Source organism: Sceloporus occidentalis, unplaced genomic scaffold, assembly GCF_023333645.1.
Source record: "Sceloporus occidentalis isolate IW3139 unplaced genomic scaffold, rSceOcc1.0.p SCAF_15, whole genome shotgun sequence".
Lineage (NCBI taxonomy): Eukaryota > Metazoa > Chordata > Lepidosauria > Squamata > Phrynosomatidae > Sceloporus > Sceloporus occidentalis.
Genome location: NW_028316995.1, coordinates 4,160,583 through 4,182,308, shown reverse-complemented (window position 1 = coordinate 4,182,308; position 21,726 = coordinate 4,160,583). Strand labels below are relative to the sequence as shown.

General features: G+C 40.2%; 1 protein-coding gene across 1 annotated transcript; it reads left to right on the top strand.

The window, feature by feature from the left end:
- Positions 1-8,164: 8,164 nt before the first annotated feature.
- LOC149303163 (calmodulin-1-like) lies at positions 8,165-9,693 on the top strand. Its single transcript, XM_089481463.1, has 4 exons — positions 8,165-8,249; positions 8,326-8,432; positions 8,898-9,033; positions 9,665-9,693. The coding sequence occupies exons 1-4, from the start codon at positions 8,180-8,182 to the stop codon at positions 9,691-9,693; spliced, it is 342 nt and encodes a 113-aa protein (XP_089337589.1). The 5' UTR covers positions 8,165-8,179.
- The last annotated feature ends 12,033 nt before the right edge of the window (positions 9,694-21,726 follow it).

The window sequence follows — 21,726 nt, the reverse complement described above, 5'->3', positions numbered from 1 at the left end:
AAAATGTATAGTTGATATGCATGTTTCTGTCACCAGGGATTGCTGTGGGGATAGTAAATGAGTGAAAGTGTTACACAGCAAAGTGATCAATAAACTGGGATGTACCACCAAGGTGTTGATAGATTACAGTTACATGTGGAGAGAAGAGACAGATAAAGTGAATTTTAAACGCAAGAGAAAGAGGTAATTGATGACAAAGCCTGAAACGGGCAGTGGGGAGAGACAAGGATACCAACTACTCCTTTTTTTACGGTCTCCAGTTCTATGAGTGTGGCTAGTGTAAGCCATAGTAACTAAGGGCAACATTAGAGTTAGTGAAATGCAACAGCGAGGAAGTTGATGTGATAAGCAATAGAGAAGTTGCGAACAACAGTGAACTTGTTACAGACAGAAAGTACATTCAAGAAGTCAAAATAAAGGAAGAACTGTTAAACTACAAATCCTGTCAAAGAATCTTTATATTTGTTGGTGTTTAAGGCAAAATATGAATGCTCTGCTCACTCAAGGACTATTCAAATGTCATAATGTCTATTCATAATATGCCTCCACTTTAGACTTCCATCATATTTGCCTCCTTATTATGGCTTTTAAATAATGCTGCCCCACATCCCCTACACAAACACCTTCACTGCACTATTATTTTAGGCAAGCTATTTAAACAATTCTGCAAATGCTTTGTGTAACACTGTATGGCATATTCTGTATGTTAATATACTCGAGTATTGTATGTGTGATCACATCTATGCATAAATTGTGTCTCGCACATTAGGACAAGTACATAACATTTGCTTCATGGTAAAAATCAGGTTTGGGTTACATCATACAACCAAACCTGCTGTGCAGGAGGACCTCCTTTGTATATATTTGTAATATCTTCCGTGCCTCTACAGAGGTAGTTAGCTGGCTGCTTTTGCAGCAGATGATATTCAAACAAGTAGTTCAGGTGGCTACAAACAGATGGTCCCATGATCAACTTTATTTTACAACAGATTTTCATCCCACCTATGTTAGGAAGCGTTCCATTTCTTTGCTTGAGCCTTAAGTGTGATTTCCTTACTGGGTTGTACAGCGTTCTAAACAGCCAAGTATGTATCTGTCATACCAGGCGTGTATACAGAATATGACCCGTGCAAAAAAACAGCAATCATTAACTAGTACATGATGACTTACTAATGCTCACTAGTTTCAAGTTACTTCTATTGTGAGGGATATTCATTTCACCAAATGAAAAGTGACTCTATCCTTCCATTATCTATACCACCCATTCTCCTTCAATGTGGGGTTACCGAGGCACTGAATCGTATGAACCTGCGTGGACCCCTTTCTACCTCTTCCAAAATCCCATCCGCTAAATCACTCCTTTCAAACGTCTGTAAAGAATCACCAGCACATGCCTACACCCCATGGACACCATCACCAAAACAGGTGCCCAGCCCAGAAATAGCTAAACGCTTGAATTACAAAACTTCCAAACTGTCCAAGGCAGAAGAATGCACATTTAGGTAGAAACATTTTTCACGCGTTTAAATGTTGGTAAGCAATACAGCAGAAAAGCTGGCTAGGAAGTCTCTCTGCATTACTCTAATCATTAATGAACAAAAGCAGCATTTTTCTATCGCAGCCTTTCCCTGACAGATACAATGTGCTGTCGTAAAACTGCATGTGTCACATTGCAGATATCTCAGGGACAAATGGTACGGTAGGATTTAGTGTCTGGTTTACCAAAACTAGATAAAGAGGACTGAATCTACCCACTATAAATTAAAAAAGGTGGGTTTCCTGCTACTTTATTGCCACTTCTTTTTCTGTTTCTTGATTGGTGACTGTACACGCCAATGTCTGCAGCGGGACTTTTGCCTCCTCATACCAGGCCTACTTGTGTCCTACCGGGGGTCTTCATAGCTTTAAAATAAGAGTTTTTGCAAGTTTTCTGTTTCGCCCATACATTGAATTAATTGCTATAATTTCCACCGCTGGTTCCTAGTTTGGAAACAGACTTTCCAACTTAAGCTCAGCCCAGGAAAATTATCATAGCATTAATATTGCTTTAGTAAAAAGTACCCCTCAAATAAAGTGGCATGGATACTGTTGCTTATTCCAAACCCTAGTGATGCCTCATGTTGCATATAAGCAACCTTAAATATACATATAGTGAAAGTACTAGTAAGTGGCTAACTTTGCACACCAGCCACGTCTCTGTTTATGTAGGTAAGGAAGATAATAAGGGTGTTCAGCCCGTACAGGTAATGAAAGTGTCGATATTGGGGATACTCCCGCCCGGCTCCCCCTCCCTATTCTGCTGCGTTTCGCATCTGCCATTATTGCGCACGGGGCGCTGCGAACCACACTGTGCATGCCCGAGTGACGCATTGCAGGTACCAAGCGACCAATCAGAGCCCCGCTCCTCACATTCGCACATCTACACGACCAATTCAATGTGCACATTCGCTGTGATAAAATAGTCCCCTGACTTGTACCCGCCATTACACAACATGAACCAAACTAGCACGATATAGTGGGGAATAACACACGACAGTTTTCCGAAAACTTTTATAGGCAGCTTCTTGCTGTATTGTCAGAATAATCCTGTTTCTAATGAAGTGGCTATAGGGTAGCTAACACGAATGAGGAAGCCGCGCCATCATTTTCTCTTAGGGGCGGGCTTATGTGACTGGCGGAGAGATACAGTGCCGAGGGAGGTGTTTATGTAGGGCCGTTGGCGGCGGTTAGAAATTAGTCCGAGTCGATCCTGTGAGGGTTGCAGTTGTCTGTTTTGAGTCTACTGGAGCTGCGCGCTTTCTAACCACCCTTAGAAATGGTGAGTAATGCCCAGGGGCTCCTCGCTGCCCGGCGGATTGTCATCGGACTGGGTAGTTTTCTGGCGCATCAGTAAGTGCTCGCAGTGTCCTGCATGCCGGCTCCTGCCGATGGACTTACTACGCACTTTTTATTCGGTGCGGCCGGTGGTTCATGGTGATGGCTCAGACAGCCGTGTGACGGAAGGGAGGTGTCCTGTCTCGCCGGTGCAAGGATTTTCTGCTCTCTTGATTCGCCTCTTATGTTTGCGTAGCTTTTTATGAATGGAAGCGGCCAGTGCTTGTTTATTAGTCGCCTGTTTAATGCGAGGATAAAGTGACTCTGACCCTGGGGCTTTTCTGTGTATTGCTCTAGTTGTGCTGTGTAACTGTATCTTTCTGTAGGCTTTTAACCGGTCACGTAGGATCTTTGGAGCAGCTCGCAGAGTTTGAGTCTCTGCTCTCACCGATCGCCTGTGCTCGTGGCTCTTTATAGATACTTGGTCAGATTCATTAAATGGCTACGTTTATCCTCTGGCTTGTCAGTGATCATTAAGGTCTTGTCCTGCTCAGGGTGGTGTCTGCTTTGATGTGGGGCTAGCTGGATTGCTACCTCCTATTAAATCGTAAATTTACCATCAGCTTAGGATCTGTCCCTGTAATTGATGGCCCCCCTTAGTAAGGCTGTTGGCCCACTTGTGCAGTCTGTACTTATTAGGTGAAAAATCACTGATTCATTAATTGCAGGAGATACTGGTCTTTATGTGTGATGTGTTAATATAGAGCTCTCACCATCGAAGCAGCTCGAATGTGGCTGTAATAAGCCTTGGGCTGGTGCATTGTAGAAGTGGCCCCATTAATATATTGTGGTGGGATGGATTCTTATTGCCTGAGGTTGCTCTGCTAGTGTTACAATGTGTTCTTTTTGTAATGATGTATGATATACGCAGTGCAAAATATGCCCCTTTACCCCGGTAATGCATTGTGTAGTTTTTCAGCCTGAGGGGGTTATCTTGGGCTGGGCTGTGGTGAATTGCAATAAATGGCTGCTCCCTCCCACGCCCTGCTTTAGGCTGGTCACTCGCTGTAAGTGGGCTATAGAGTACCTGTTACATAATCCGAAATAACCCATCTGTAAATTGGGTCGAGTGATGCTTGAGGAAAACTGGGTGGGGGTCTTGCAGCTGGTCAACGAGCTGGCCGGCTCATGTACCTATAAACTGATTGCCTGCAGATGGCTTGTAGTCGTGTAGTAACTTTCTGTAGACTGGTGGTGTTGGCTTATATGATCAGCATGGAAGGCGAAATGCCTGGTATGCACAGAATACTGTGCTTTTTTTTTTCTGTAAAATGTGTTACTGGTAGACCTAGGGCAGTGAGTAAGTAGGGAGCAGCCTCCTGTCACCCATAATGTCCTATCTGGTCTCCTCCCTGTATCAGGGTGGGTCCAGCTGCATTGTGCTGCAGTTTCCGGTAGGAAGGGCATGTGTCCTGCTCACTCAATTAGTGCCGTACAATGGAGCAGAGTGACAATCCTGCCTTTCTGGGTAAATGAACATTTGCATTTTACCGCAAAGTATGAGGCTGGGGTAAATGCTACACCGTACTATGGCAGTGTATTTGGGATTGGGCTCACATCCATCTGTAAGCTTGCAGCTTATGCATTGTGCCCATTGATGCCAGGTTGATAGTATGATCAGTACCAACCGGCTTGTTAAGAGAACCTTTCAATCTTTTTACATCCCTCAGATACTAATGCTTCATATGATAAAAAGCATGTTATGGAAGCTATGTGATACTTCAGACTGAGCAGTCCTGTGCTGTCAGTGTTGCATTCCCCAGAAATTTTGTGACAGAATTCAGAAATGGTTGACTTATTGCTTTTTGGGCAGACTTACTTGGCCTAGTCAGAGTTGCTGTTATAGGAACCATGTGTACCATAGTCTTTAGCGGCGTGTAACTGCCGATACAACTAGTTTTTATTCCCGTAGATAGTCTTCTGCTGTCTTCGAGGTGTAGTCAAAGAACCCTCTAAAGTTTTCTTTGAAGACTGGTGGGTGTGGCACTTGGCTCCTGTTCTGCTTCCTGTTGGCCGCTGTCCCTTCATAGCTGGTGTTCCCACATGCATTCCTTGTTTAGCTTTTCTCTATAGCAAGGTGGTTAGCCTGCTTCTAATGTATGTTTCTCTCCCATAAGCATAGTGATCGCTACTGGTGTAAAGCCAGCAGGTGGTGCATATCCTGCTCATAGGAATGAGCACCATCAGTTTATGGGCATTCCATGTAGAAGAAAACTCTAAAAATCCAGCATTTGTGCAAATACAAAATGGAAGTCCTGTTACAGTACCATAAATCACTTTAAAGACTTGGTGTCCCATTTGTCTATTTGGCATATTCCCATAGGTGGGCCTTATTTCTAAGAAAAATCTATCTAGCCAAATCCGTCTCTGGATCCTGAAAGCTTAGCATTCATTGGTGCACCAAAGTCTAGGCCTCAAGGTATTGCATACTTGCCCAGACTATCTGCTTTATTTATTCATGGAAGGCCTTAAACTGAATGGCAATAAATGCTTAGTTTTATTCCCAAACCACCTACACCTGTCGTGCATCTAACTAGGTTTTTTCTTTAAGGGGAAAAAAATGCAAATGGTTAGCTGAGCCCAGTAGCAGTTTGGGCAGGAAAGTCTTAATTCCATAAAACTAGATGAACCTCTTATCAGTCAACATGGGGTAGAATCTAACAATATGCCAGTGAAGAAACGGCATAGATTAAGGCTGGAATATTTGAGGTAAGATTGCTCATGGTTCAAAGTTCTGTGGCTTGGAGCCAGTCTCAAATATACCTCAATTGTGCCGTTTACCCCCTGTGCTGGGTTAACACTTCGTTAAACAACGTTCCCAATACTGTTTGAATGCCCAGAAGTCATGCAATGCAGTTATTGTTTTGCCACAAACTATGGCAACAATCTATCAGCACCTGCTTTTGTGTCAAACACTCAGAGAAAAGATGTACTAAGGTTTATTTGCGTAACGCTCTGGTGAGGTCACAACCTTTTGTATGTTGTACAGCATCTCTAATGTCTTGAGTTTTATTGATTTGGTTTTTAAAAATGTAAAGGCATAACCCCACACAGCTCTCATCAGCTGTTCAATGTTCTGCACGCAAGTAATTTGTCAACCCAAAACTACCCAGTCTGTTAGCGTGGAATTAATATAGTCATGTAAGTAAGCATTCACTGCCTTGAAAGTGCCTGAGGGCATTAGAGAGGGAGCTTGCAGTATAGATTGGTGACCTCCTTAAACTGTCAGCAGTGAAAAGTCTTATGCACTGCAACTGGTCTCTGAACCTGAAACCTAGGCATGTGTCTTGTAATGTCAAGACTTGTAGGTGTGGGTTTTTCTGTTTGACTCTGACGTTATTGTAGGCACGTGCTCCATCTGTTACTGTAGTTTGTGTCATAGGAGCTGGTGAAACCTATTCGGTTGTAACCAACACTCCATTCAAGCTCTTAAAAACTAGGTGTTTCCTCAAACATCCATGAAAAGCTATGGAATTGCCAATCATACTTGGGCAGGCATCCAAGCTTGTGATGCAGTCTATGCTTATGTTCATGGTGGTGCTGTCACTAGTTCTATGTCTAAGTGTTGTCATGTGACACAGACTCTTGTAGCATGTTTAGTCTTTTTAGGGGTGCAGAGTTGTGCTTACAATAATATACAGATAAGCCAGTAGACTGTTTCATAGCTAATTACTTGCAGACCACAAGCTACAGGCAGCTGCTTACTGGCCTGCCTTTTAATCCTACATTTTAACTTCACTGCACTTCACAGGTCATGGGTTGTAACAAACCTGTTTTTTTTGGGGGTGGGGGGTTCTCTAATGTATACACATGCCATGGCAACTAGCAACTCCATCCTGGCACATAGTATTTCACTTGCTGGGCACCACCTCTACTTGGCGTAAGCCTTGCTGGCTGATCAGTAAGGGTCACTTGGTGCAACATTACTTAGCAGTGCAGTAGTGTTGGCAGCTCTTGGGTTTTGTGGCTGGATACTAAGCCCAGACTTCCATGTGATATGAACCATACATTAAAAACCCGCCATATACCATGGACACATGTCATTGTTCAACTTTGGTAATAGCGGTGTGTGCCAGTAGTGCCACAGCTGCCATAAATTGTATAGTGTCTTAATCTGTGTCTAAAAAACAATTTCACTGATCAACCAACAAAGTTGCTTCGTTTGAGAAATACATAGCTTGTACTAGCTCGGTAGCCAGATTTACAGCTTGTAATAAACCTAGCCACTCCATCCCCTGAAGCCACACATTTTAGGCTCTCATAGTAAGTAAATCCAGAGCATCATTCATTGTAATGTGTTAATCCATGGCCAATTGAACAGTCAAACAAGTGTATTCCCAAATGCCACTGTGGCACGTTGTCAACCTTTGTTTCCATTCACTCATGCACTTGAAAAAGTTCCAAGAGTTTTTTTTTTTTAACAAGATCATGCTGATTTGTTTGCTCATCCTCTTGAGATGACATTAATATGTGTCAGTTTAACACCAGGCAGCTGCCAGTCTGCACATCAGAAGATTTGTATAGCGATTGTACTGCTTCTCAATCATGTGCTACGACTACTCCAGCCTAGGATATGTGAAGCTTTTATTAAAATTCTTGGACTTATTCCTAGTGATAAGACATCAATCAGTCTGTTAGTGAAGATTATTTGAACATTATTTCCTGAGACTTGTCGCTAATCCTTTAGTGGTGTGTGCAGGATTTGCTGTGCCCTGGTCTGCGTTCAGCCTTGCGTCAGTTATGGTCCTCAGATGGTGGGCTAATGGAATGAGAAGCAGGCAATGTTCAAGTTCCTACAGCACATGAAAAGTGGGTGTATTGTGCCAGTTGAACTGCTGAGCGAGCAGAAGAAAACTAATAACTTTTTGCATCATTCCACCTTAGTGAAGGGTTATTTTGAGACACTGTAATACTGCTTTCCAGGTATTAAAAGGTTAGAGGAAAGATATCCTCGGTCACACATGGTCATCTGGAGCTCTACAACACCAGTGTTCTAAGATTACTTGGTCTTGCATGTGAGGTTTTTAACTAAAGTTACTACTGAATCGTGTATTGGCAACACTATTGATTCTTTTGTTTTTTTTTTCCCACTCTTAGGCTGACCAACTGACAGAAGAGCAGATCGCAGGTATGGGATACATGGCACCGATGCATGGTTTTGTCAAAGCACATTCTACAAATTGCTTAATGTGACACAAGACCTTGTATGACTTCTCCCTCCTGTCTTGCAGAGTTTAAAGAAGCCTTCTCGCTATTTGACAAGGATGGTGACGGCACAATCACAACAAAGGAGCTTGGCACAGTTATGCGGTCGCTCGGACAGAACCCTACAGAAGCAGAATTACAAGATATGATCAATGAAGTAGATGCAGATGGTGAGCACTGTTACTTAATTATTTGTCATTGACCACCCTCCAGGGCATTGAGCTTACTTGATGCTGTCTTCCACAGGTAATGGGACTATTGATTTCCCAGAATTCTTAACAATGATGGCTAGAAAAATGAAAGATACAGACAGTGAAGAAGAAATCAGAGAAGCATTCCGTGTGTTTGATAAGGTAACTCGCTACAAAATGGATTCAGCACATTTAGAATCATTCCAAAATCTTTCTGAATGAAGATGCACTATATATGAAGTGACAATCTGTACTGATCTGTGACAGCTTCACGAACATTGCAATGGCTTTGCTTCCCTAATCTTGGGGTGATAAAACTTGTTCTGCCTCCATGCCTTGTGCAATGAGTCCAGAGCCTCCATTGGCATAGTTACGTGGTAACTTCCACAAGTGGAGTCAGAAATATTGGGATTAGAGAGATTGTGGAATGTTGATATTTGGCAACTATACTCTGTAACGTGATTACTAAAAGCTTGTGCAACATTCATTCAATTGACCAGAACGTAATGCACACGTTCTAGCTGCCTGCCTAACCAATATGCAAACTCCATGCAAAATACCCTGCTTAAGCCAGCAAATTGCTGATAAGACTTCTGGTCTATTTATACTGTCCCACCCTATTTGTAGGACGGGAACGGCTATATAAGTGCCGCAGAGCTCCGTCATGTGATGACAAATCTTGGTGAGAAGTTAACAGATGAAGAGGTTGATGAAATGATCAGGGAAGCAGATATTGATGGAGATGGTCAAGTAAATTACGAAGGTAAGATTGCTTAAATGAAAACATTCCTCTTTTTGATCTTTCGGCAAATGTAGAAGCCTTTCCAAAATATCAAAAAGTACAATCGTCCAAACAATAAGTCTGGCGAAGCAAATACTGTGGAAAGTGCGTTTACATTGGATTGTGTAATTGACATTGTAGGTCTGACATGCTGTGGCACTGCAAGCCAATGCTAAACGACAGTTCCTGGAGTTGTCCTAGCATGTAATATACAGGTGCTGAGGCTGCTGGTTTGTACAACAGGGCTTTTCATGTAGTGGTGGATAGCTGAGAACCTTCATGGCTAGCCCTCGGTTGTCTGCTGATATTTGAAACTTTTCTTGAAATTTCACACCCAATTAATAAAATGGGGTGTATATGCCTAATCTTAAATTTATGAGGAGTTTCCTTGCTGGAAGCATGTAAAGATCAGCTGCCCTCCCCAACATAACGTGGATAAATATCCTACAGATGTTTGTATAAAAATGCCCAAACACAAACTTAATCCAGTTTGGGAACCTCAAATCCCACTGCACACCACTATGACCAGTTCATTTAGAAGTGATTATCTGCTGTATGCTGTCTTGACCATGTTGTGGTACTCTGTTTGTAATGTGTTTCTTCTCTCTTCTAGAATTTGTACAAATGATGACGGCAAAGTGAAGACTGTACAGAATGTGTTAAATCTTGTACAAAGATGTTTATTTGCCTTTCTTGTTTGTAACTTATCTGTAAAATGTTTCCCCTTACTGTCAAGAATGCATGTATAGTAATTTAGAATTTCATTCATGTTTCCCATATTACTGTCACTGTCTTAAATTTGTTTCCATGGAAAGGTGATCAAGTAACAAGCTGCATGTGGCTTACTTTGGAGTTCCTCTAAGCCCATAGTGCGCAAATATTAGCTTGATGAATTTTGTTCTGACATGGAGCATCTAGATTTTTTTTTTTTTTTTTTTCTATCTTCCCTATAAAATTGGATTTCTTCAAGTAACCTGTATGCTTGTTGGAATGTGGAGTAAACAACTAAACTACAGATAGTTAACAATACTGAACTTATGTTGCACTAATGCAAAACTGATATACCCAGGAACTTGTACACATTTTCCCTTTCTCCCTCTGTTCCTCTGCTCCTGTCCTGTGTACATCTTCACTATGCTTTTAAACTTTTGTTTCTCTTCCTTTACCCACTTTCACTGAAGAGCTTGCAGCGCATTAAGTTACTGAGTTGTGAGCTCATACACCAGTAAAAGGTTTACTTTTTTTAGCTTTTTTTTTCCCCAGAATATCCTGCTTATGGCACAAATTTGCCTCAAATCCATTCCAAGTTGTATATTTGTTTTCCAATAAAAAATTTATTATGGCTTCCTTTACTGTGGCTTGTTTTGAAGAATAGCGGGTGTATGTCTAGCAAGCTTACATGTTGTGGTTGGCCCATTCTGGAAGTGTATGTTGGAGTGTTAAATTGCTGTGGTTGTAAGAGTGCTGTGCAATAATTTATCCTACAATGTGGCAGTGTGTACTTGGAGTGCGCCATGCCAGGTCCAAAGTATTTACAACGGTATAAAAATAATGCAAAAAATGGCATGGGTTTAAACACGCCACCCTCAAGAAAACTCTTCCGAATTTTTTTGTTTTTAAATTCTGGTTTTTCATTCAGCGGCACTCGCTGAGCATCAGTAGGTCTTGGGTGCGTTCACATCACAATACCCTCCCCCTTGCATGTTTTGTGTTAGACTGAACAAAGCTGTGACTTGGCTTCAACGTGTGTGTGTGTGTGTGGTTAGGATGTGGTCAGGAATCTGACAGGCATATGCCATGTTGAGATGGCGCTCAAGAATAAACTAATCAAAGCAGTTCATGCCCAAAATATAATATACAAACATAACTTTGAAAGTCTGCCAGTCTTCCTGTTGCAAAAACCTTACGCCATGGTCATCTTTGGGTTTATTTCATCCAATGTAGGTTTACGTTTCCTCATTATTGTAATGTGATGAGCCACGAGTAACATTGCCCCCCTGCGCATCTAACACAATGACATTTAGACAAAATGTTTAGAGTTCCTTTCTTTAATGCTACTAAAACCACAAAGCTCAGCTTACCCATTGCTGAGAATTGTGGGAGTTGTAGTTAAACAGGTGCTGAAATAATATAGGTGAGCATAAGGTATTCGGCAAACGATAACACAATGTTTCAAGAAGCCTGCTAAACAATGTGGTTTGGTCGCACCAGTGATTTGGCTTTAGGGATGTGTAGGAATGCCCGGTATCTTGGAAACCAAGAGAAACAGACATGGCTGCAGTTGGATTAATCGGAAAAGCAAGCGGAGAAAATCTAAACTATATTGAGAAGGTAAGAAATCTTTCCGTGCCAATTAAATAAAACACAGGGCAAATAAGCCTTTTTGGTGCCATAAGTGTGAAGACCATTTTTAACTTAATTTCTCAGCTCAGTCAGCACTTGGCAAAATAATCAGAGCAATAAGCTAGTGCGGCTACTTTTACCTGTTTGTGTATTATCTCCCCTCTTGTGTGTTTTTTTTTTTTTTTTTTTTTAATCTTTCATAGCACCATTATATTCCACAGTGCTGTACTGTTTAAGTTGATGTTTGATACTATTATAGTGAAGCGCATTCTGTGCATGCAGGTTGCGATAGGACCCTGTGACAGATAAAATACATCTGGTGTTGTGTGCTGTTTAGACATGAAATCCATGCACAGATCAGAAGCTTAGTTAATTTATCCTACAGACCTGGATAAGGCTTGGAAACATCCATTATAATTAGCACCAAAAGTGATAAATTACAGTTGCTAATGTATTATAACAATAAGCACATCATTCTGTATGTCATTTTCACACAATTAACTTCTGGGCAGGCACGTATCTAATGTTCATCCACTTTTCGGCCAGGAGTTACGTTGTGTGTAGAAGGTAAAATCCAGTCTTACAACCCCACCCTTGTAACAACCAGATCTGGTTTCAAAACCAGCTTGAGCAATTTCAGCGGCTGCTGGATATCACAATAGGTTCTGGGTTTCTACGTTTATTGCTGCGTCGCCTTTTCAAAGTCCTCTCAACCACCTGTCGCCGTAAGGGACATGTCAGCAGCTTTGTTCTTGGTGCTCTTAACTTCGGGGTTTTTTGTGAGAATATTGCTTCTGGCATTCCCTATTAATGGAGAGCTTTCATAGAGCATGCATGTGGTCTTACCCAATAATATAACCAGTGAATTCTTAGTGGGTGTATGCAACACCAATATTATTAAACCCTTTATTAAAACATCTCTAGGGTGTGCTATAATTACTGCTACATTTCTAATAAGCATTTGTTCTCTTTTTTTTTTTTTAATCCCTCTACTTTTGCAACCTTTTTCCATGTCCAACTACCTGCATGCAGATCAAGGTCCTTTCAGTATAATTTGTAGACAGCATTGGAAGGGCTTGCCTTATCCCTCATATAAACTGAGCTTTATGATTCTTGATAACTCAGCATTTCTCAATAACAAGCTTCCTCTTGTAACTTTTATTTAACTTCTCCACATATGCTTCCTTCCCGTGGTCTCATTTAAGCCTATTGAGGTTTGGGGAAAGTTTCAATACTTATTCCTTCATCGCAAATCATGAGGGTTCCGTAGGAACTTGATCTCTTAACACAAGACATATCTTGACAGCATCATCAACCACCAGCTCAGAGGTTATGAAATCTCTTCACACTTCACAATTCTCACTCTGCCTTCATACACTCCGTAAAGCATCTGGTTTTTATGATAAGGACGCTCGAAGTGTAACTCCAAGGGGGCAATGAAAAACCATCTGGGTGGAAGAAGTTGAGTTATTCAAGTTTATTTTCTTATTGTTATTGATAATATACGGTATATATGGCACCATTATATTCTGCAGTGCCATACTATGGGTATTTAATCTAGGTTTCAGTCATTTCACAAAGTAAAAATTGGTGTCTAAAAGCACGTAATATTTTATATAGGTATACAGCTAAACATTATTTTGATTAATGCTTAATGCTTTGGAATTAAAAAAAAAACTATGGCTTGGAAACTATTTAGGAAACATTAATATATATTATTAAATTTGGAATGCTCTTAGTGCTTATTAAGCCCTTCTAGCATGCAAATCATTAGTCATGACAGACTAATCAAATCAAATGCAATTATTTGATGGTGGGACAGAAACATTGTAAACCATAGATCATTGAGGGATGCGTTGCGCATGGTGTTATATGCAGTTCAGACTGACTCGGTAAAAGTACTTCAACTGGCGACAAACATTGAGGTTCTAGTGTTTAAAAAATATAATAATTTGACCATGGTCAGATGTGGAGAAATGAAGGAATCAACCCCACAATCTCTGAGTTAAGTGCTATCATCATACGGGAAATCTGGCATCAGTGAGTTTCAGAATGGCCGGTATGGTTAAGCATGTTCAGCAAGTGAGTTTTGTTGGTTTGTGCTCCCTAACTGTATCAGCATATCCCAGACTCAAGCTTCCGCTCTACATTGTATCTTACGAAACTCCTATACACATTTTCCTTCTCAGGGGACTACCTTTAAACATAATGCGGCCCAGTACAGGCTGCAGTACACGTTCCTAAATTTCAAGTCACAAGGTTTCTATAAGAACTTGCTTAGATGGCTGATAGCAACACCCACCACCACCTCACCATCCAAGGTAGCCTCCATGGTCATTCAAATGGTGGTCATCACATCTCTTATCGCTTGAACCTTATTACAAAGCATCTTGCATTAATGATTAGTCACATGGGGAATCTCAGGGTGTAATTCCAAGGGGCAAAAAGCCTGTCTGCTAATGTGGAGATATTATAATATAACAAAGTACCGTAGTCTATATATTAATGGTCATGCACATTGTCATATTCACTCCAGACGTACTCAATAAAAGTACATGAATTATTAGCATAACATTTCTCTACACAGATCAAAGATGGCGATATGGAGGCGTCAACTGAGGACATTGAAGCTCAGAAAAAGGTAAATCAAAATTAAAACAGGATTAAAATTATGGCCCATGAGTGGGCCTGTGCATGCATGTCTTGGGCACCCACAACCCTCTCTGCAGACAGTATTCTGGGATTTAGCTGAAGGCAGTCGTGTGCGTGCAGCAACCTGCAACCAGTCAGCCATACTGGAAACTACCTGAGCCAGCATCAGCGGTATCCAGTAAGTAGACTCCCTATACCTGTCTTTCGTTGCCTGGTGTTCCTTGTTTCTAGGAGCTCAGAATGGTTGCTGGGTTTATTAAAGTGTTCTACAGCCATAAAACTCACAATAATATGTACGCAAACAACAGAGAATGTGTTTATTCAATTCTTTTTTTCACCATTTAAAGTGTTGGAGGTATGTGGTGACTGGGATGACATTCTAGCCGACACGTGTCACCAGCATTTGGTGATACTGGCATTAGTAGTGGTTGCTGGGTCACCATTTATGATGGCTCTTTTCTCTTATAGGACAATGAAAAGAAAAAGCAATTGTTGGAGAGAAGTTCATGGTGGATAACTACAATAAAAGTAATAGGAATTAAGATTCCCTGACAAATCAATCCAGTAGAATGTTCATAAACAAAGTAAAGTTTCCATCAGGCTTTAAGTATTTAAGTAGGGTGCGAAAACCATTCCCAGCCTCGGTGTCTGACTGTTGGCATCCTCTGGAATCCTCTAGAGTCCCAAGAAAAATAAACTAGGCCTATTGCTTATATGCAGGCATCGGTTTCCAAGATTGTAATTGAACTATTTTGCGTTCACAATGTAACCTCAACAACTTCTCAGGTACCAAGAGGTCTTATATGAAATATAATTTCAATATATAAAATGATAAGAGGGAAGTATATATCAAAGGAGACGAGATGTTATGACATGAGGTCATATTCTGAGCAGTAATTTCAGAAAGTTGTATTTTAATCTGGGTCACAGTTAAGTGGAACAGTCTTCCAGCACAATTGGCCAAGGTTAATACAACAAAGAAATGTAAATGTCCATGAGATTGGCGTATGGCAACCCTGGAAAGAAGAAAAGTCCAATGTTTGAGTATTATTTACAGTAGAAATAATAAGAAGGACGGATGAGCCTGCGATCAAAATGTATATTTCAGAACAAAAACTGATATTTGATGCAATTAGAACTGTAACCTAGCAAAGATGTTTTAATAGGCAGATGGGAGGCTGTTCCATTTATCCACCATCCTCTAAGTAAAGTAAAACTTCCTTACATTACATCTAAACCTCTGCTTTAGACGATGACCTCTTGTTTCTCCACTGATGGTCATTTCTGTCGACCACCTTCTCCCTGCACTTTCAGATCTTCACTCATCAACTAAACCAAAAAAGTTTAATAACACTTTTACCTCTTTTTACTATTTTACTGCAACATTCTTTCTACACCTTTATCTCTTTTCGCTTCACTTATTACCCAATAATAATTCAATATCCTGTGCTTTGCGACTGTTTCATGTAAAATGACTTCATCTGTCGTATCAGGAAACACCACCCCCAGGGACCTATCATTTGCCGGATTTTCTCCAAGATGCCAATTTTAATCCCGTACAGAAATCTTATAATTTCAAAGGGCAGGGCAGGAAAATGAAGTTACACACGGCAGGGTCAGGCGAGATGCTGCTACCTGGTTGCTACAACTTTCTTGATCTGGCTTCCTTGACATCCAAGCTCCCGCAGACGTACTCGTTCAAGAATTCATCGAGACAACTTATCCACCTCGGTATTAAAGATAAGGTAAAGTAAAAAAAATAAGCAGTGGCTACATTCACCAAGATGGACTAAGGAACATATTACACATATCATCATTAGAGAATAAGAACTGGCAATATGCTGATGTCAATATTTTTTTTAATTTTGAGTTTCTTAAAGAATATTAAAAAAAGAGTTGAAATGTTTAGAAAGCAAAAATCCAGTTAGGGTGACATCAGGTGCACGGTGGTATAAAGATAGAAACAGAAAAAAATTATCATTTTTAAACATATCTTGAAAATAAAATGTTACCGCTACACATAGATATTTACTGAGCATATAAAATGGTCAGACTGTGATGGGCATATTTATTTCTCTTTAATCTGAAAGATGTATTTCACAAAGGTATTGGGAACAAACAGCAGGTTAAAGGCTATAGGCACACGTATTTATTTACCATAATGTTAGTTATGTTAACCTGTTTTAGGGCTGCTTCTTGGATTTGTGGGACCAAAGCAACACGTGCCCCCCTGTGCCATTTTTGGTGCAGGGTTAACATATCTCCTTACATGTGGTATACTTCCAGTCAGCATGTGCATTAAAGTATATATATCATGGCTGGAGTATGCATGGCCACCTTCACCTTCCTACACGGTGGGATGGGGACTGTGTAGAGCAGTCCTTGAGGTCCACAGACCACACTTTTTGGACACATTTTCTTGTTTTTGGAAAATACCTCCTGGCCTGTTTGCAGCCCTTGAGGACAGGGGTTGTCCAGCCTTGGTGTAGAGTGTTTATCCTCCTTCCATGAGCTCTGAGCGGACACATCAAAACCTGGAGCTCTCCCTTGTCCCTCGTTCCATGTAAGTAAATTAAAAAAGAGAGATCTGTGACATCAGGGAAACAAAAGACCCTTATAGTTACCACCCCTGCAGTGCTTTTCAGCCCTGCTTTAACCTTCTTTAGCCATTCCTACCCCTATCTCTCTATATCTTAACCATACAGACATCTATATATATCCAATTGATTACCTGATCGGTTATTGTTTCAAAAGGATCCATCTTTTAAACACCTACAAGCTCTCCTCCGTTTGTATGTCACGCTCGCTGTAAGGCGGCACACGGGCTACTCATTTTATTAAATTATTATTATTTGTGTGATGTCTCCCGCTGTGTACGAAGCAGGTAAAGCTTGGCTCTGTAACCTGCAGGTTCTTTCCTGTTGATGAAGATGGACAGTTGGCCTGCATCTATTGCGTTCGCCAGTCCCTTTGACAGGTGCAAGAGGGTTATGTAACAGTCATGTTACCACTCAGCTAGTTTGCACTAAATGATATCAATTAGGTAATGAAATGAAATATGAGTAACCTAGAGCCCCGATTATTTATAGAAAGCCACACACACTGTATGAAAACAAATGCATTTCCCATATCCTATATCCCTTGTCATTATTGAACTGTAGAACCCTTTGGGATGAATATATCGAAATGCTTATTATATATATATATATATATATATATATATATATATATATATATATCAGTATTTATAATCAGAAAAGCATTTTACTTGTTTATGCTTGTATTAACTTTAGAGTAAAGCAAATTGGGATGGGTGGTTGTATCTATCTTTCAGACACTAATAATTAAAGATGGTTTATAGAGAAGCACTGACATTTTTTCCAGGAAGCTCAGGGCTCTGTGCGGCCGGTCAAGTTCTTTTACAGCCTCGTCCAACCGTGTCTTTATGGAGCTTGCTTAGTGCACTGGGGCACAGTCATGCTGGCATAGAAAATGGTCTTCCCCAAACGTCTCTCTACGTGGTTTACTGCAATCACAAGTCTAATGGGGACACAGGAGTTTTAGGTTTTTGTTCTACCTTTTCTTCTTTCAGTCACATTATAGGATAAATGCTGCACGCTGGGCTTCTTGGAACAATAAAGAAAACACAAAAAAAGAATTTTACACTTCTTCTGAGCACATACCAGATATCATATACTGTATGTGTGCTATGTCAGCGTTACAGGGTCACAAGAAATGCCCCAAATTATGAAAGTAATTATTAAGTGTTTTTTTTTGTTAAAAAAAGGTTTCTTTTAGAAACTTGATGTGGTGTGTAGTATAGTAATTTTTAGATTTTTTTATGGATTGTAACTTTATTATTTTATTAAAGGAAGCAGCAACTGGCCACATGTAAACTTTCAACTTCACTATTTGTATATTAGTAGCCAACTTTGCTGCGGAACCTATATGGCCTATTTCTAGGTTTAATGCCACCTTTACCGTCAAGATGAGCTAAAATTATCAGACGCACAACATTTAGTGCCAAGCAATTCTGTCTATGTCTTTTTCCTGAAAGGTTTAGTGCCATCCAGTTTGTCCAGAAATAAATATTTGGAGCTGTACCATGGTGGCACAGGTTATCCATCAGACACTTCTTTGATGATCCATGTGTCAATCATTTGCGAATCATCTGTGAATTATGAGTAGTCTGCTTTATTTGCATCTAAACCCTTTGATTGCCCGAGAGGTCACCAACGTACTCTCTGATAGCATTGATGAACACCCATACTCATAGGTTTTTGAACCAATACACGAGATGTGAGGAATCCTTTTGTAAAATGTCCATAAGAGCCAGTAGGGTAGACTTGGCCCGTGTCTATGGTACAATGGTTTTAGGCATGCTATGAGAGGCAAACAAATACGGTTACCCTGTTGATTTTTGCCCACGCACTGCCTGTTTTTACTGATCAGTACCTACTTGCTGATCATTTTCATTTTTATGTCCCCCTAGTTCATTTTACTGTTTTTTTATTAAACATGGATATTTTTCCTAACATATTTTTCCAACAAGAAAACCAACATCAGCCATTTTGGATTGTGACGGTGCAGCCAAACGTACCAGATATAAGATTGAATATCTAGAAATAAACTTTACTACATAAAGATAAATCTGTAGTTCCTGAAAGTTTGTTTTGCTTGCTACTGAAATCATGATACCGTTTTGCTGTGTTCCTATATGTTAGAATAATGCTTTGAGGTCCCTATATTTGTTAAAGATCCAATTAAAACAGTGAATCTTAATTAAGGAAATGTTGGAGCAGTGATGTGAAAACACAGTTTGCTTAAGGTTCCAAAGACACTTAATTCAGAATGCAAGAATGAATTAGTTAAAAGTGACTCGTCCTGGACTAACCCATGATTGGCTCTCCGCCTGGCATGGAGCAACATTCCCCATGATGTTCAATGAGAACCACATCTGACAAAAGCTACCCACTGGCTACCCAATTGACCTTGCATGTTTGTTTAGACATTCTGAAGAATTGTGTCTTTATTTCTAATGCATGTTTGAGTCAATTTGGCATGAATCTTTGCTTTGAAATGCCCGGCCTGGCCTACTGGAATACCAGGAGATTTCCAGATAGGCTGCATCCCCTCGGGCCGACCTTAATGCCGGCAATCTTATTATATGCTGTCAAAGAAGCAGCAGTTGCATTGGTGGCATTGGCCACATGTATAATTACTCCCACGGAACATATCCCAGCCAGCACCGCACCAAACAGACTCACACGGCCCCTCTAACACCTACGGTTATACATACACATAGTCACTATAACACCATGCACTTACACATACACACATAAGCACATTTACTCTCTCTGATAATCCATGCATGTCCCCCTCCCTCAGCCTCTTACAATGTGGTTTTCAAATATACTTTAAAATGCAGGGTTTTGTCGCTAAACCAAAAAATATCGGGGCCAGAACCCCAGTGTGGTCCTGCATGAGATTGGAGTGTGAAATGTGTAATGATTGTACTTCAGAATCAAAAGGAATTTCTGACATTGAATGTAAATTGAAAGTACAATGGGTACAACTGCAACATGGTGATAAATATATATTTCAACTTGCAGGAAATCAATACAGATCCGTGTCAGTATAATGTTGTTGCTAAACCTCAAGAGCCTCTCCCATGCAAGTAAGTAGACCCGTGGTTTAGCATTTATGAATGGAGGGAAATCCTAAATGAAGCCCAAGTCTTTCCTGTGGCTTTTCTCTTTTCTTGTGTGCTTCTCTCTTTCAGACTCCATTTCCATCTTTTTCATTTCATTCTCTCATTATCTTTTCCTCTTTTTCTCTTCCCAGTCTCTTCAATCTCTCCTCCATATTTCCCCTTTTCCCATTTACCCAGTATATTTCTACTATTGTTCATGGACTTCTGCTCTCACCTAAACCCTTTGTGTGCAACTTTTCCCTTAGTCGCTCTGTGCCAACATGAAGAAAGACATATTTGTGTTTATACATAGGGCATTTGGTGGTAGTAATAATAATAATAATAATGATAATAATACAAACACTAATACAATACAAACAATAATAACTTGTTTCATTGAATTAATGAATGTGAAATGTTGAATCTGTCCTAGTACAGCAATTATAAATTGTGCAATGCTTACAATCTGGTGGTGCAATTATTTTTTTAATAACTATGTTGACATTTTGTCACCCCAGGCATTCTATGTTTCGTTCTGGAGTTAGGAGATTTCCAACAATCTATTTTGCACCAGTAAGTACTCTTTTATGAAATAGCAGGTAAAGTTAGATTGTATTAAAATTATATTAAATTGTAGACTTCTGGCACCTTGTCTTTTCTGTATACCTCCTCAATGTCCTATTTTGGCACGCAGCAATAAGATAGAAAGCTGTTTTCACTTAGAAAGAGCTGCTGGAGAATGAAAGCCATCATCTTGTTTTTCTTTCAATGTGTATCATTCACACTTGAATGGCCAAAGGGCATTTCTTTCAATCACAATAAGGTCTTAAAGCTGCTGTTCCACTTGATTCGATCGTTTTCCATTCCATTTGGAACAATGTTTAAGCAGTGACATATCCTGCCTACCTAGGGTGTCAGGTCCGGGGGGAACAGATTAGCCTCTCGGACTCAATGGGCCCGCTTACAGGGGCGATCTCTGATTTCCCCAAGCAGCCGGTTTACACTATAGAGGCTGTGCCAAGCCAACAAGACCTCAACAGAAGGCATTAAAGGCATGAAGCACCAGGATATGACAACATATTTAAGTATATATGTCTTGAAGTTCCTAATGGCAGTGTTTTCACTAAATTAAAATGCGTAACTTACCTAAGAACTTCTTTAAGCTCTCCAGGTAGGTATTCATCCCTTTTTGTATGAGATTGCTGAGTTAATGGTTAATGGGAATCGCAGTTTGCTGAATATTTGGAGAATTATACACTTTAAGCCCCGGTGACACGCAAGATCTGTTGACATGGAATTACTTTGTACAAAGGGAGAGCTACGTATTGTCCATTCTTGTATATAGTCCTGCCATAGATACTTTACATATTCTGCTCATTAATGCATTTTACAAATGACGTGAATAATACATTGAAATTGAAGATTAGCTTTCCAGACACAGTTCAGATTACTCCCTCTGGAAAGTCTGCCTTGTAGATATGGTCCCGTTGTCTGTCGCTTGTATTACTATCTACAGTCTGATCCACGCACTCGGTTTGGCAACAATGAAATACACTACAGGGCACTGCTTTATCATAGATTTTTATTTTGGATTTGTATCTGTATTATATTCAAACTCTACAGATCATGTTTTCATGTATGTCCTTTGACTATTCCATAGGAAACCCTAGGCATTCAGATTTAAACCTGCTGGACTCATGTTTTGATAAAATGATCACTATTGTTGCTGGGAAATTGAATTATTTGAATGAATTGTCTTTATTTTAAGTGTAGTTTGAATTCAGAATTCCTTCTCTGACTCTATGCGATAAATAAAATACATAATCTTATGGCTTCTCAATATATACAGTACTGTGCAAAGTTATAGAAAGGTGTGAAAAAATGCTGTCGATTAAGAATGTAATAGACAAATTACTCTCCGTGACTCCGTCGCGGGTGCCGGCATCTCATGTTGAGTGCCGGACTATTCCGGCGCTCAACATGAAATG

Excerpts from the sequence above, each read along its gene's own strand:
- LOC149303163 (XM_089481463.1), top strand. The coding sequence starts at position 8,180 with ATGCGGTCGCTCGGACAGAACCCTACAGAAGCAGAATTACAAGATATG. Across the intron at positions 8,250-8,325 it reads CAATGAAGTAGATGCAGATG|GTAATGGGACTATTGATTTC; the intron begins GTGAGCACTGTT and ends TGTCTTCCACAG. Across the intron at positions 8,433-8,897 it reads CATTCCGTGTGTTTGATAAG|GACGGGAACGGCTATATAAG; the intron begins GTAACTCGCTAC and ends CCCTATTTGTAG.